Below are 13,444 nucleotides of genomic sequence, written 5' to 3' on the forward strand. Positions count from 1 at the left end.
ATTTATGCTGCTTCTTCTGCAACTCCCTTTTCGTTTTTGCGACGTCATCAATAAATGAGTGAGAAATGGTCGAATGAAAATGGGTCATCGAAAGGGGGGGAAATATTACTTGCTGTAAGCTTCGGTTGATCTGCTCCAAGATTCAAAGTTTTCATCTGCCACACATAACAATGGGAAAATCTACATTTCAATGGCTTCATACTTTTTATGCAAAACCGCACTCTCCCTTTCGCACACCCTCTAGCTGTCTCCCTCCCGCAACCGAATCTCAAAGGAATTGTCAAAGAGTGTGGATTTTTTGCACCTTTGCTGGTGGAATTGGAAAAAAGGGGGCGTGGAAAACCACAATCCACATGAGATTTTTCTCGCCACCGCCGGCTGCATTTTAAATGAGTAAGCGAAAGGGACGCTTATTGAGGTTTGGGTGCGAGATCCGGGAGCTGCGTATTTCGTACTACCCAACTTTGCACTTTGAAGTTTTGGGGGCTGAAAGGGTGGTCACATAAATTTGGGAATTATTGAAATTTATTGTTCAAAATTGCCATTGGCGTGAACAAAATGAGGAGTGGGAGAGCTCAAGGTATAAGAAGATCTTAAAATAAAATAGATAAGATACCCATTTGGTAACCTGGTAAAGACTTCCATTGTCCGTTTATCCCAAAAATTGCAGTTGTTGTAAACTTCCCTTGAGAATTGATAAATTACCTACGTACATACATTTTGTTTGCGAACATTTTTTTGTGAAAAATACATTTTAATCAAAAAAAGTATTACACAATTAATCAAATCAAATTATTCTTATAATTTGAACCATTTCATTTTTGCTAGTTTAAAAAAAAACATATTATTTTAAATATGTAGAAATAATCTCTGGGATGTTTATAGTGGTTTCAAAAAACAAAGCGATTTACATTTAAATTGTGTGTAATTTCTGAAGACGATTGGAACTCGTATTGATAAATACAACCTTTTTATATTATTTGGGATAATACCAATGACTTCAAAGGTTACTTTTTGAAATTTTTCGTCCCCACGTTTTTGAAGGTACAAATTATTCTGATCGATTGCCCTATCAACCTATATTTTGTTCATATTTTTATCCAGTGGTTGGTCAAAAATTAAAAATAACAAAGTTACTATTTTTGAATTTGAATTGCCGTTATTGCCAAAACAAAATCCAATTAGCAATTAGAGATGGCCAAAAAATCAAAGGATAGGTTCATGTATCCGCTATGTCGCAAGCAGCCTATTTTATATGGCGGGAGGGTGTCACGGCTAAGTTAGCGAGGACACCAGCCATGTGGTATATTTATAGTAAAAATTTGGTATACGCTAAAATATACCGACAGAGATTCACATACGGTCTTACCAAAATGTTGGGAGGGTGACAAGGCTAAGTTAGCGGGGACTCGCTCCTGGTATTTTAGTGTGGCCGCTTTGAACATTATTTATCGATGTATTTGGTATACGTAATCGATATTGTGTCATCGATATTTTGCCATCTCTAGCGGATTTGTGGAAATTTCCGCAAAATAAAAATAAAAATAGAAATTGCTCTGCCAACTAGCAAGCGATGCACAAAGGGGCGCCACCTTGGCAAGTGGGCGGTGCCAACGAGGCAGCCGGAATGCAGGACGGCCATCTGGCCGAGACTCCCGCAGAGGGAGCAGAAGAAGAAGAGGCTGCGTCCACGAAACAACTACAACCACTGATAAGAAGTGAAAGGTGGTGGTCTTGCAGTCGCAGGATAATCTTCCTGGAATTCCTGATCCTGCTCCTCACCGCGAATACCCTGCCCTCGAGCAATGCCACCCACATCAGCGGGCAGTTCCAGACGGAGGACTTCTTCCAGTTCCTGGTGAAATTCGGGTTCAACAAGGCGGATCCCACGAGACGAAATGCCTTTGGATATATCTACGGCAACATCACGTCGCCGGATAAGTATGGGGTTCCCCTCACCCTCGTCGTCCTGGACAGGAGCACCTTCCTCGAGTTCTACGGGAATCGCAGTCAGCGGAGCAGGGAGGCCGCCTGCACGGGCATGTTCTCCCGCCTCCAGAGAATCGCCTACGACTCCACGTGCAATCCCCGTGCCAAAAGAGACTTCCTGCGACACGTCCCCTGTCCTGTCAATCAGCTATGCAGCGATGAGGATGCACCCGGAAACGTCGTCCCGGGATCGCAGTTCACATATGTTATCAATCTGGAGGCGGAACCAAGGTGGGTGCACTGTGTTCTATCAGTAAATGTGGTTTTGAAAATAGAGCTTGATATTTATTTTACCCTCTCCTAACTAATTCCCAACATTTCCCCGACAGATTCTGGTACCTCTCCCTGGTGGCCTGCTATCAGAACCAGAGCACCTGCCAGTGGCACGCCCACGAGAGCCTGCCCAGATTGAGTAAACTCAGCAGCAACCTTCTGAACACCCTGCACTACGACATCCACCTGGTCAACTTACACCCAAACAATTCGGCCGCTCATCCACTGACCTACCAGTACTCGTACGATCAGCAGAACCTTCTGGAGATGTACCTCGTGTTCATGCTCGTCTATATTGTGCTGCTGCCCATGCAAATTTACGCGGTGCGGCGGCAGAAGCATCCAGTGACCAAGTTGTTCACCCTTAGTCTGTTGAGCGAGTTCGTTAGTTTGGCACTGATCACCGCCCATTTGATTCACTATGCGGCCAATGGAGTGGGAGAGCCGAGATTGCAAGCGGCGGGAGATGTTTTGGACATTCTGAGCCGCACCACCTTCATGCTGATCCTGTTGCTATTGGCCAAAGGTTGGGCTGTAACTAGGCAACAAATAAGCAGAACTGGTTGGATCATCCTAATGTCCATCTGGGTGCCATACTGCGCGTTTCACGTGTTCCTTTACATCTGGGATAGGGTGAGTAGTTCGAAATAACTAAAATATTTATTAAATTAAATGTACATCATCATTTACTTGTTTGCAGACGGAAGTCGATGTGGTTTCCGACATCGACGAATACCAGACCTGGCCCGGCTGGATAGTCCTAATACTACGGTGGGTAATTTAAGCTCAGTTAAAAGAAACATATTCCTAATTCACACTATCAATTCACAGCACCTCCTTCATGATGTGGTTCCTTTACGAGCTGCGCAACACAATGAAGTACGAGCACTCCACGAAGAAACTTGACTTCCTGCTGCATCTGGGCGCCTCCAGTTTGGTGTGGTTCATCTACCTGCCCATCGTTGCCATTGTGGCGCTGCAGGTCAGCCCCATGTGGCGCTACAAGCTGCTGCAGGGCATCACTAACTCGGCCGATTGCATGGCCTATTGTGTGATGACAGGACTGTTGTGGCCACATCGAGCGGGCCAATATCTGCTCCTGGCGGGCACCAAGTATGCGGGTAAGTTTCCCTGATTCATTGTGGAGTTACGAGATTTCACGATGTGCATTTTTAAAGGCATGGACGAGTTGGACGAGTTCAACGAAGCGCCCCACATTGTCAGAGAGCGTGAGAGGCGTCGCAATTCCCCGCCCGATGATATTTCCATTGGAACGGGGAGCGGCGGAGGTCGGGGGATGGTGCTGTCCACAAGCATTCCACATTCGCTGAACGGCGATGCCTGCAATGATCTTCTGGAGGCGGAAGATCTCGACGCCGAGCTGCTCACCGATCTTAACAAAAACAGCCATATTGTGGCGTAGACGCAACGGGTTAATTACTAGCTGTAGAAGTCAATTGTGCTAAATGAAACACGGAATGTTAATCATCCTAATTAATCATACATATAACTAGATTAAAGTGGGTTGATTTTTTCGACAAGGTATTTTAGAAGTAGAAACTAACGTTTGCTAGTTAAAATCTTAGGACTTTGGTTGTGAAAAAGGAAGTTTTATTATATATTGAAATAATAGAAGTCTACTCCTGTTAATTTTCTGGTAACCAACAAAACATAAGTTAAATCTGAATTAAAGTAATGTAAACATGACCATCCAATGAATGATATTAAGTAGTTACTCATATATTTCTGTATCTAAATATGTTTCCTAAAAGTGAAAGCAAACCAGATACTACTTTTCGCCTCTTCCGTTTTCGAATGTCTAAAAGTCGGCCCACCATAACCTAGTTATAAACTTATCTGCGTGTATATTCCATATAGTGTGTACCACTTACAACGAAGTCAGAGCGAGTGCAAAATATGCATCAGAGATTGTTGTGTGATTTTATGTAATATGCTTGAATTTATAATTAGTTTCTAGTTAACGCATAGGAGAACGATTCGATACAATACGCTTCAGCATCATCATTTCGTTGCGGTAGTTATCGCATAAGCTTACATTTTAACGAACTACCGACTACCTACTAAGATAAGCATAGATTCCCAAACAACCAAGCGGTATTTTGATAAGAACAAACCAAACACACGAGCCATCGTCTATAGAAAACCACTTGAAATGCTAAAAGAAAGATAGCGAAATAAATGAATCATTTTTAGATAAGTACTTCAAGAGGCGACTTTGATTTGTTTTCTGCTACTGTAGAGCTTCGGCGAAGTTTTATCACGTAGTGTGTAGAATGGGTTGCATGTCCTATCCTAGTTCTATAATCCCTGGAGCCTTTTTGGTTTTACCCTTCACGCAAATATCTATATAGCTGGCCTTAGTTCCTGTTCAATCCCCCAACAAAATGGTTCGATTCTCCCTCCTGCGGATTTATTTCGAAGTGAGTCGCTTGATAGGACTCTGCAATCTACACTACGACTCCCGGAATAATCGATTTATCCTCAACCATGTGCCCACTGTGATTTACTGCCTCCTTCTGAATGTGGCCTATCTTCTGATCCTGCCATTTGCCTTGGCCCTTCTAACTGGCAATGTTTACGATTGCAAAACTATGGGAATGTTCGGAGTGGTCTATAATGTGGTGGCTCTGACCAAACTCCTGACCATGCTTTTCCTAATGTTCAGTGTTTGGATGAAGAGGCGTCGGCTTCAGCAGTTGGGAAATGATCTGATGAAAATGCTGCACAAATTCCGGTTTGCTATTAAAAGCGATTGCAGGAAGAGATGTCTGTGCAAGGTATTGCTGACCAGTTCCCGATTTGTGATCCTCGCGCAGCAGCTCCTGACCCGAGACTCCTTGGTCCATTGCGACAATGACTCCAGTTTAAGGAGAGCTATGGTTCCGTACCATCTGGCTTCTGTGGTGTACGCTTTAATCTTGATTCTACTAATGAGCTATGTGGACTTGACGGTGTACATCATCCAGGTGGCCGGGAACTGGCTGCTGGTAAACATGGCCCAGAGAGTCCAGGAAATGATCCAGGATCTGGAGGTCTTGCCCGAACGAATGGGTGTTCCCCGAGAGATGGGGTTGAGGCAAGTCCTTCCCGCCTGGCGCAAGCTTTGGAAGCACTGCATCCATTTGGACGAGGTTCTGAAGCATATTGTTGATATCTTCCAGTGGCAGCTACTCTTCAATCTGCTAAGCACCTATATTTTCCATATAGCCATTTTGTTTCGACTGTGGATTTACCTTGAGTTCGATACAACTTTTCATATATGGAAAGGCATCTTGAATGTTGTTCTGTTTCTCACTCATCACGCCGAGATCATAATGCAGTTTTCCATTTTTGAGATCAATCGCTGGAAGTGGTTGGAGCTCCGTGATCTTTTGGTAAAACTATGGGATGACAATTTTTCGGGCATCCAATATAAAAACAGTCAGGGATTGATTCTCTCAAGACAGGTAAATATTCGCAATTAATTTGAAAGGCTCGGTACATATTTTAAATTTAGTTAGAGTTCTCAGTGTTGTATCTCAACCGGAAACTTCAACTGAATCCAAAACGTGTGAGACGCCTTCACATCGTAGGATTTTTCGACCTAAGTAACTCATCGGTTCATCAAATGTCCAGAAACATAATCACCAATGTTTTGGTTCTTTGTCAGATTGCCTACAAAATATATGGTTGAAAAATATACAATACATATATATCAATCATTGATGCATTGATGATAAAGTATCTACATGAATTCTACATGATTTATACGTGAAGCCTACATCAACTTTCATCAATAGTTTATCAACCATACATGCATTATACAACATTTGTACATCAATTTTACATTAATTTTACATCAATTGTAATCAATTATACATAAATGTACATTAATTTTACATCACGTTTATATACATCTTACATCAATGTTACATTTAATCTATAATTTTATACGGGCCTTAAAATCAAAAGACCTTAAATTCAAAGTTAACAAAGTTTCATTTTCTATCTTGTAACTAAAAAAACATGTTTGAGATTTATTTTTAATGAGCCTTTATTTTAACTCTTTTATAGTTGAAAATTAATGTAACAAAACACAAAATATAAATAAAGACTTTTTTATAGTAAAAAGATTTTGTAACGAAAATGGGCAATTATGTATTTTCCATAAATCGAAGAATTTATCCGCAAGAAACCGAAAAAAATGTCCTTCGAGTTTCACTTTATAACCACACCCCAAACTTCAACTCCTGAAAGCTTTCGAAAGCCATAAAATAAAGTCCTGAAAGCTTTGTATATTTGAAACCAAGGTCGCAACCAATTTTAAAGGGAACGGAAAATTTGCATCTACAAAATGGGGCTCCGGCATAGGCAATTTGAAATCGTAAAATATGCCTAATTAATCGATACGCAAATAAGTTCTTCATCTATATCATCTAGTTCAAGCACCTTGCCCATTTTCCTTTCTAACATTTTAAGAAAAAGAAAAAAGGTTCAATTTAGGTTGGACGAGACGATCTTGGCCGTTAAGGCAGATAACATAATTTCGAATTGTGCTCTAGAAACCCGTACCTAAAAAGACCAACAAGCGGTTCATCGCCAACTTTTTGAATTTAATTAGATTTTACTTAAAAAGTTAAATTATTGATATATATTTTTCCTGGATATAAGCCCCCTCTAAACGTGAGATTGGTTGCTGATCTTGGCTATTGTTGCCCCTTCAAGTCGAATTGCATAAGGATAATGACGTTGCTCAGAATCGAAGCTATAAAAGTAAGGCAAAACGGTTTGTCCAGCTCCACAAGCCCGCAGATTTTGATGACCAAATGGTTTCGCTTCAGCTGCATGGTAAAAATGTCCAACTAAAAATAATAGAATTCAAAATATTTGCATTAAATGTTATATAATCGAAGGAATCACCTCCCGTTGAAGCCTTTTATTCACGCTCGGCTGATCGCTGAATTGCCTAAGTGTTTGGCCAGTGCTGTTGCAGGATGTCACCACTTTGTCCAGCATTTCCATGAACATTAGGGTTCCTAGGATGTTAAATAAAATTAATCCATTTCCACATACTACCCCCCAACCATCGGATTTGATGGTTTCGTTGCTGATCTGGACAGCATGATAAAGGATATTTATTGTGGCCAGGAACATGTCGATAAACACCGCGGTATTAATTACATTATAGATTCCAAATGTAGATCTGGCCAACTGAAGGGTTTCCAAGTGCATAGTGGCTATGGATCGCAAGGCTTTCCGTTTCTTAGCGAGGTTTTTCCTATGAAGGCTGTTTAATGATAGGTGAATTACCATGAACTGATGATTTAGCAGTATGAGTAGCCCATAAAACCCCATTTTTACTGCGAGGAAATGCAGAAAGTGTATGAGCCTTATACTTAAAGCCAATAAACTCCATTTGTTAACCACACTCAGTAATTGATATTGTACCAGAGCGGAGAACAGAAAAGTCGCATAGAGCACCAATATTTCTTGGATCATTGTGCTGGCCAGTGATATTTGGAGGTCTTTAAGATCTTGCTTGTTCACTATGGCATCCATTATGTTTCTGAATCGTTTCCAATAAATCAGCGTGTTCTTGTAGAGCTGAATGATCTTCCGGCGCTTTAGCCAAATGGTTAAGTAGCAGCACAAGACAGACATCAAGCGTCGAAAAATCATCACAAAAAAGTTTACTTGCAGGACTATGTTGTACTTTATATAGCCCTCTAGTAGCACCCGAGGAACCATGAAGTATATGTTCAAAAACATAAATGTGCTAGTAAATAAACTGTATAGAAGGTAAGTCCGCGAAAGTTTATCCAAGCGAATGGTGTCCTTGAAGGAGCGTATCCTTAAAGTAGTGCCCATTAGGGCAAAGAACACGGAATGGTGGTACACCAAGTTCATCACGCGACCTAGTTTCGAATGCAACATGTCAAAATGGAGGTGTCCAGGTAACTGGCCAAGTTCTGAACTCGAAAAAACAAACTAATTAGGTGAAAGTCCATTGCGGTTTGAGGGGAAGGCGATGGGTTGCACGCTTAACCGATTTCCGGCTGGATAGTGGAGCTCCCATCGATGGCAGGACAGTTGACAGTCGTCCTTTGCCGGCTGTGGTTGTCCATCATGCTGCTGAAATCCTTCTACATATACACAGTTTGTTGTGGTCTGGTGCCGGCTCCCTTGCGAAAGAGAAAGTTCCTTACGGGTCGCGCGCTGAGGTGGTACCTCCTCTATACGGCCTGTCTGCATGGAGCTCTCCTCATCCTCCTGCCCTTCACATTTCCCCAGTACATGTACGATGAAAGCTACATGAGCAGCAATCTAGTGCTTCAGTGGGTCTTCAATTTAACCAATATCACCCGTATAATGGCCATGTTTTCGGGTGGTCTTATGATGTGGTTCAAAAGAAAGAGACTCCTGGAATTGGGTGAAAGATTACTAAGTCACTGCCTGAAGTGCAGAAAACTGGAGGATCATTCCAAAAAGTATACCAAGTTGCGAAAGAGAATTCGAGGAGTACTTGGCCAGATGTTTCTCGTCGCGAACTTCAGCCTTTTGGGGGGCGCTCTAATCCTGATGGAAATCGATACAGATCATGGGTTCGGCAAAGTATCCATGATTATGACGCACGTCATCCAATATACATATATAGTCATTATGATGGCGGGTATATGTGTGATCCTGGTAATCCTCCACTGGCAAAGTGAGCGGGTGCAAATAGCTCTGGAGAATCTGAGTCTGTTCCTGAATCATGAAGAGCGTAACTCCCTAGTTTTATCGGAAAATAAGGCAAAAAAGACCCTGGACAACCTGCGTTATCTCTTCCAGCTTTTTGCGCAAAATCAGCGACTCATTATTTTAGTTTTTGAAACCTTTGACATCCCTATCGCTCTTTTGCTGTTGAAAATGTTTGTAACAAATGTAAATCTGGTTTATCATGGAGTGCAGTTTGGTAACGAATCTATAGAAACATCATTTTTTACCAGAATCCTGGGGCAGTGGGTGCTAATTTCTCATTACTGGAGTGCGGTTCTGGTGATGAATGTTGTGGATGATGTGACCCGTAGAAGTGACCTCAAAATGGGAAACCGCTTGCGGGAATTCAGTCACCTGGAGCTGGTAAAAAGGGACTTTCAATTGGAGGTAGTAAACTTGAGCTAAAATATATATTAAATTAATAATATTTCTTATAGCTGGAACTATTCTCCGATCACCTGCGTTGTCATCCGGCGACTTATAAGGTCTGCGGACTATTTGTTTTCAATAAGCAAACGAGTTTGGTTTATTTTTTCTACGTCCTGGTTCAAGTTTTGGTGCTTGTACAATTTGATTTGAAGAATAAAGTCGATGAAAGGCATAAGAAAAATTAAAACATGTTTTTGGAAAACATATTAATGGGAAAAAAGTGAAATATTTAAAATGTGTTCTTTTCCAACCGTTCCTAAATACCTGAAAATAGGTTAAGGGCCCGATCTGCAAGGAACTGTACAAACTAATGGTAAATTCGATCGGTTTAGTATTAAAAATAAAAACGCAGAATACGGAAAGTTGTATTATTTAGTTTGGGAATGTACATATATGTATACGCGTGTTTAAGAGCTAGTTACAAACCAAAATAGTAATTAATTATTAAAATCAATTAATCAAATGTGCTTTCGACCGCTTTTGAGCTACAACAAAAACACCGAATGCGTATCACATGGAGTGAGAAGAAGAAGCTTGAGACTTCCTAAGAACTAATGTATGTACATATGTATGTAATCAAGGTGGGTCATCAAATATACATACAAAAATAAATATGTACATAGATTGCCAAAAATTATATGTATTATAATTCGCCCTGAAGCAAGGACAAAATCCGCAACCAAGAAAATTTCAATAAGTCCATACACTCCCTACAAAGTAACACCATATGTGGGCACTGAGAGAAAAATCGAGCAACTGTGGTTAGCAAATGGAGATTTCACAATTGTGTGAAGATAATACATGTATAATCTGGTTTGTTTTATGTCGATAGGAATTATAGATATATTAATTCGTAAAATATGAAAACATTTGTTACTCTTCAGTTTGGGAAAATAAACGTGTATACAAAAATCCTGAAGGTTTAAAACTAAAAGTATCAATGAATATTTTTGATTTATAACCCAGTACAGAATGGAAAATTTCCAGAACGATATGGGTTGTTTTCTTGCTGTGCAGTTAATACCATGTAGCGAAACCTCTTTGTCTGCTAACAAATCAAATTTAATCAAGCTCTCAGGAAGTCAGGCCCCCAAGCAGGATTTAGCCATTAAATCTGGCCTGCGGGGCACAAAACTATCCGATAGCCTAAGCCACTCCTTTTGCCCCTTACCGCCTCTTGTGGTTCGATATTCCTCGGCTGCTTTTTGTATTAATTCCAATTATACGCACGACTGGGGAATTTCCATTTGGACTGAAAGGATTTCGGGTCATTATGAGCTCCTACTTCATCATTCTTCCTTCGCCCCGCTCCTGCCACTTCCTCGTCCTTCGATCGTATTGTTTTTGGGTCCGAACTAGCCGAAGATGGGGCGGGATGGGGTTAATTGGCCAAGGTTTTGTGTATCGATTGCAAACTGTGCTGGGGATTGTGATTGTGACATGGCCGAAACCACAAAACGAGAGCAAACACGATTTCTTTTGGTAACTAATTAGCAAACTGGGTAAGTTTATTTGGCAAACAAGCCACTTTTCCCCCTCCTTTGGTCTGCTTTAATTAACCCTTTGACAGTAATAAACAGAAATGAGAATTATGAAAATGGGAAAAATAGGGCAGATTAATTAGCAATTTACTTGCAACTTTGGCCGATAAATTATTTTTCGAAAATAATAACTCTACAGTAAAGCTTAAAATGAGAAGTTTGTATTTACAAATTGCAAATAAAAACCGATACCGCAAAAACTAAGAGGATTGAATACTAAGACTTTGAAAAATGTTATACTCTTCATCTTCATTAGACAATTTCTTTCAAACTTGTAACCCATTTTAAAGTTCGGTTTTTTCGTGCTCCCAATTTTTTAACAGTTTTGAAATCCAACTGGAAAGAAAGTTATGTTCTAAGATTTTGTATAGAATTTCACAAATGTAATTAAATGTTTTTTAAAGCGATAATTCACAGAGGTCAGACGGTGGACCCCCAATTGAAACTGGAAAACTCTATTACAGACCAGTGAGTCGAATGAAAATTTGAATATTTCGTGCATCCCTGGTTTTTGCATGCCCTTAAAATGCAATTAATTTGTTATAAAGTTTTGGCAATAGTTTCGGACTAAGCTTCGTTCAACATTGAGCCCTCTGAATGGACATGGACAAGTTTTTCAACGAGTTTTGCGGGGAATTTGGGGGTCGGCAAAACAGTTATCAACACCGGGGAAAAACCGGGGGAAGTCCCGGGAAGGGGAACCACACAAATGTGGGTCAAGTTATTTTCAACACTTAAAATAAACTCTCCTGCCTTGGCTGCTGCTTGCTCTTTGCCAAAATGCTGGCCAGCATTTTCCTTAGCCGCCCATTTTCTGGGTCAGTCAACCACCCCTCCACCCATTTTCCGACCATTTCCCAACCCAAGCCCTCTTTGTCATCGCCGTCGCCTCTGCGCATAAATATAAATTGTATTGTTTCAAAAAAGTTTTCCCACTGAGTTTCTGCGGCCAGCGGAAAAAGTAGTTAAAGTTTTGTTTTCGCCGCTAGTTTATTGCGTGATTTCCTTCGCAATGACAGGCGGTGGGTGGCTGGGTGGTTGGGTGGTTTGGGTGGTTCCATTTGGTGGGTGGTGGTGCGGTCTGAGTGGCGAGTGATAACTGCAAGGCGAAGGTGGCGAGAAAACATTTTGCCACATAATTCACAGTTTCTGCCAGTGCATTTGTGCGGCTTTTAACAAGTTGTGGCTTTCTTTTGGGAAAATACCAAATGAAATGGAAGCGCAAAACTGCAGGAATTTAAGGAGCACTCATTATATAAGAGGATTTATAAAAATTAAGTACAAACCTTTATTGTTTTGAGAGGAAACTACGGTATTACGAACTTGGAGTGGGATTACATTTGTTCCTTAAATAGGTGAAATAAAGAATTGAACGTACTACAAATATAACTATCAAAAGCCGATCTACAAATGTATAAAATATTAAAAAAGTTCGAAGCATATGTCACATACAAAAAAAGGTCATGTAATCTTATCGTTTAATCGAGTTTTATTTATCCAGCGCCAGAGATACTGATTTATTTACTTTTCATTGACAGAGTTTTTTAAGTAGTACAACGATGGCATTTTCAGATCTTTATCAGAGAAGCTATGTTCTATAAACTATTAAATAAACCAGTAGAACATCAATAAGTATTATACCTATATACGTATAGATAGATACCTTTAAAAAGCAAGGTAACTTGATATCTTGAGAACGTTTTCAGGAAAACCGTTCTATTTACTTTTCTTTTATTTGGTACCCACATTTTACTACAAGAATTTTTTTCAAGAATGAAGTAACCACTGCGGGTACACCTTATGTTAAGGTCTTTAATTAAAGTAATAAAAATAGTTCGTTTTTTTAGCTTTAAATAAACCGAGCAGCAGCTGGTTGCAGTTGCAGTCGTTTAGGTGATAGCACCTCCTTCGAATTTCGAATGTGCTTAAACTTTAAGGGCACTTGAGGCTAGTTTACAATTCCGCCAATGCAAGTAACGGTTATGCACGTACCGCCACGTGACCGGAAGTCCAAGGGGCGGAAGAGGCGGTGGGGGCGTGGCCATTTCCGCAGATCGGTGCTTTCCATTCTGAGTCCCTTTCGTCTGGCAATTCTAATTGCATTTTTACTTAGTGCAGAGTCGGAAAGTTTCTTCTCCTTTTCGAGGGCTTTGAGGGGGAGGAGGAAAGCAAACAGGACGAAGAATTTTCCGGGGAGGGAAACCCCGTTGCGTAAAGTTTAATTAAACGTGTTTGATTTATGACTTGTTGGGCATTCGGCTTCTGACGGCAGCTGCAACCGCAATTCCAATTCGGAAAACCTAATGCGTTTATTTTGGGTCGAAAGTTCCCTGCTCCACTAGAGTTTTCCCCACCTTACCGCTCTTTTCCACGCTTTCCCACGCTGGACATAAAAGCCAAGCACCTTTATGGCAGCTGCAGCTGTGTGCGGGTGTTCGAGTGTTCGGTGCCAT

The 13,444-nt window shown here is 40.8% G+C and overlaps 4 protein-coding genes across 4 annotated transcripts; 3 read left to right on the forward strand and 1 right to left on the reverse strand.

Moving 5' to 3' along the window:
- Window positions 1-1,489: 1,489 nt before the first annotated feature.
- Window positions 1,490-4,489, forward strand: LOC108008296 (uncharacterized). Its single transcript, XM_017072108.4, has 5 exons — window positions 1,490-2,220; window positions 2,319-2,895; window positions 2,963-3,033; window positions 3,094-3,383; window positions 3,441-4,489. The coding sequence occupies exons 1-5, from the start codon at window positions 1,574-1,576 to the stop codon at window positions 3,683-3,685; spliced, it is 1,830 nt and encodes a 609-aa protein (XP_016927597.2). The 5' UTR covers window positions 1,490-1,573; the 3' UTR covers window positions 3,686-4,489.
- A 133-nt stretch (window positions 4,490-4,622) lies between these two features.
- Window positions 4,623-6,301, forward strand: Gr58c (Gustatory receptor 58c). The gene is made up of 2 exons (XM_017072864.4): window positions 4,623-5,729; window positions 5,780-6,301. The coding sequence occupies exons 1-2, from the start codon at window positions 4,668-4,670 to the stop codon at window positions 5,954-5,956; spliced, it is 1,239 nt and encodes a 412-aa protein (XP_016928353.2). The 5' UTR covers window positions 4,623-4,667; the 3' UTR covers window positions 5,957-6,301.
- Window positions 6,302-6,968: 667 nt separating this feature from the next.
- Window positions 6,969-8,203, reverse strand: Gr58b (Gustatory receptor 58b). The gene is made up of 2 exons (XM_017072062.4): window positions 7,183-8,203; window positions 6,969-7,124 (listed from the first exon to the last, which is right to left on the reverse strand). Exons 1-2 carry the CDS (start codon window positions 8,194-8,196, stop codon window positions 6,969-6,971), a joined length of 1,170 nt encoding a protein of 389 aa, XP_016927551.2. The 5' UTR covers window positions 8,197-8,203.
- A 171-nt stretch (window positions 8,204-8,374) lies between these two features.
- Window positions 8,375-9,635, forward strand: Gr58a (Gustatory receptor 58a). The gene is made up of 2 exons (XM_017072064.4): window positions 8,375-9,408; window positions 9,459-9,635. The coding sequence occupies exons 1-2, from the start codon at window positions 8,389-8,391 to the stop codon at window positions 9,633-9,635; spliced, it is 1,197 nt and encodes a 398-aa protein (XP_016927553.2). The 5' UTR covers window positions 8,375-8,388.
- The last annotated feature ends 3,809 nt before the right edge of the window (window positions 9,636-13,444 follow it).

Source organism: Drosophila suzukii, chromosome 2R, assembly GCF_043229965.1.
Source record: "Drosophila suzukii chromosome 2R, CBGP_Dsuzu_IsoJpt1.0, whole genome shotgun sequence".
Classification (NCBI taxonomy): Eukaryota; Metazoa; Arthropoda; class Insecta; order Diptera; family Drosophilidae; genus Drosophila; species Drosophila suzukii.

Coding starts and splice junctions, on each gene's coding strand:
- LOC108008296 (XM_017072108.4), top strand. CDS start 1,574: ATGCACAAAGGGGCGCCACCTTGGCAAGTGGGCGGTGCCAACGAGGCA. Junction 2,221..2,318: donor AATCTGGAGGCGGAACCAAG/GTGGGTGCACTG, acceptor TTTCCCCGACAG/ATTCTGGTACCTCTCCCTGG. Junction 3,034..3,093: donor TGGATAGTCCTAATACTACG/GTGGGTAATTTA, acceptor ATCAATTCACAG/CACCTCCTTCATGATGTGGT.
- Gr58c (XM_017072864.4), top strand. CDS start 4,668: ATGGTTCGATTCTCCCTCCTGCGGATTTATTTCGAAGTGAGTCGCTTG. Junction 5,730..5,779: donor GATTGATTCTCTCAAGACAG/GTAAATATTCGC, acceptor TTTTAAATTTAG/TTAGAGTTCTCAGTGTTGTA.
- Gr58b (XM_017072062.4), bottom strand. CDS start 8,196: ATGTTGCATTCGAAACTAGGTCGCGTGATGAACTTGGTGTACCACCAT. Junction 7,125..7,182: donor ATAAAAGGCTTCAACGGGAG/GTGATTCCTTCG, acceptor TATTATTTTTAG/TTGGACATTTTTACCATGCA.
- Gr58a (XM_017072064.4), top strand. CDS start 8,389: ATGCTGCTGAAATCCTTCTACATATACACAGTTTGTTGTGGTCTGGTG. Junction 9,409..9,458: donor AAAGGGACTTTCAATTGGAG/GTAGTAAACTTG, acceptor TATTTCTTATAG/CTGGAACTATTCTCCGATCA.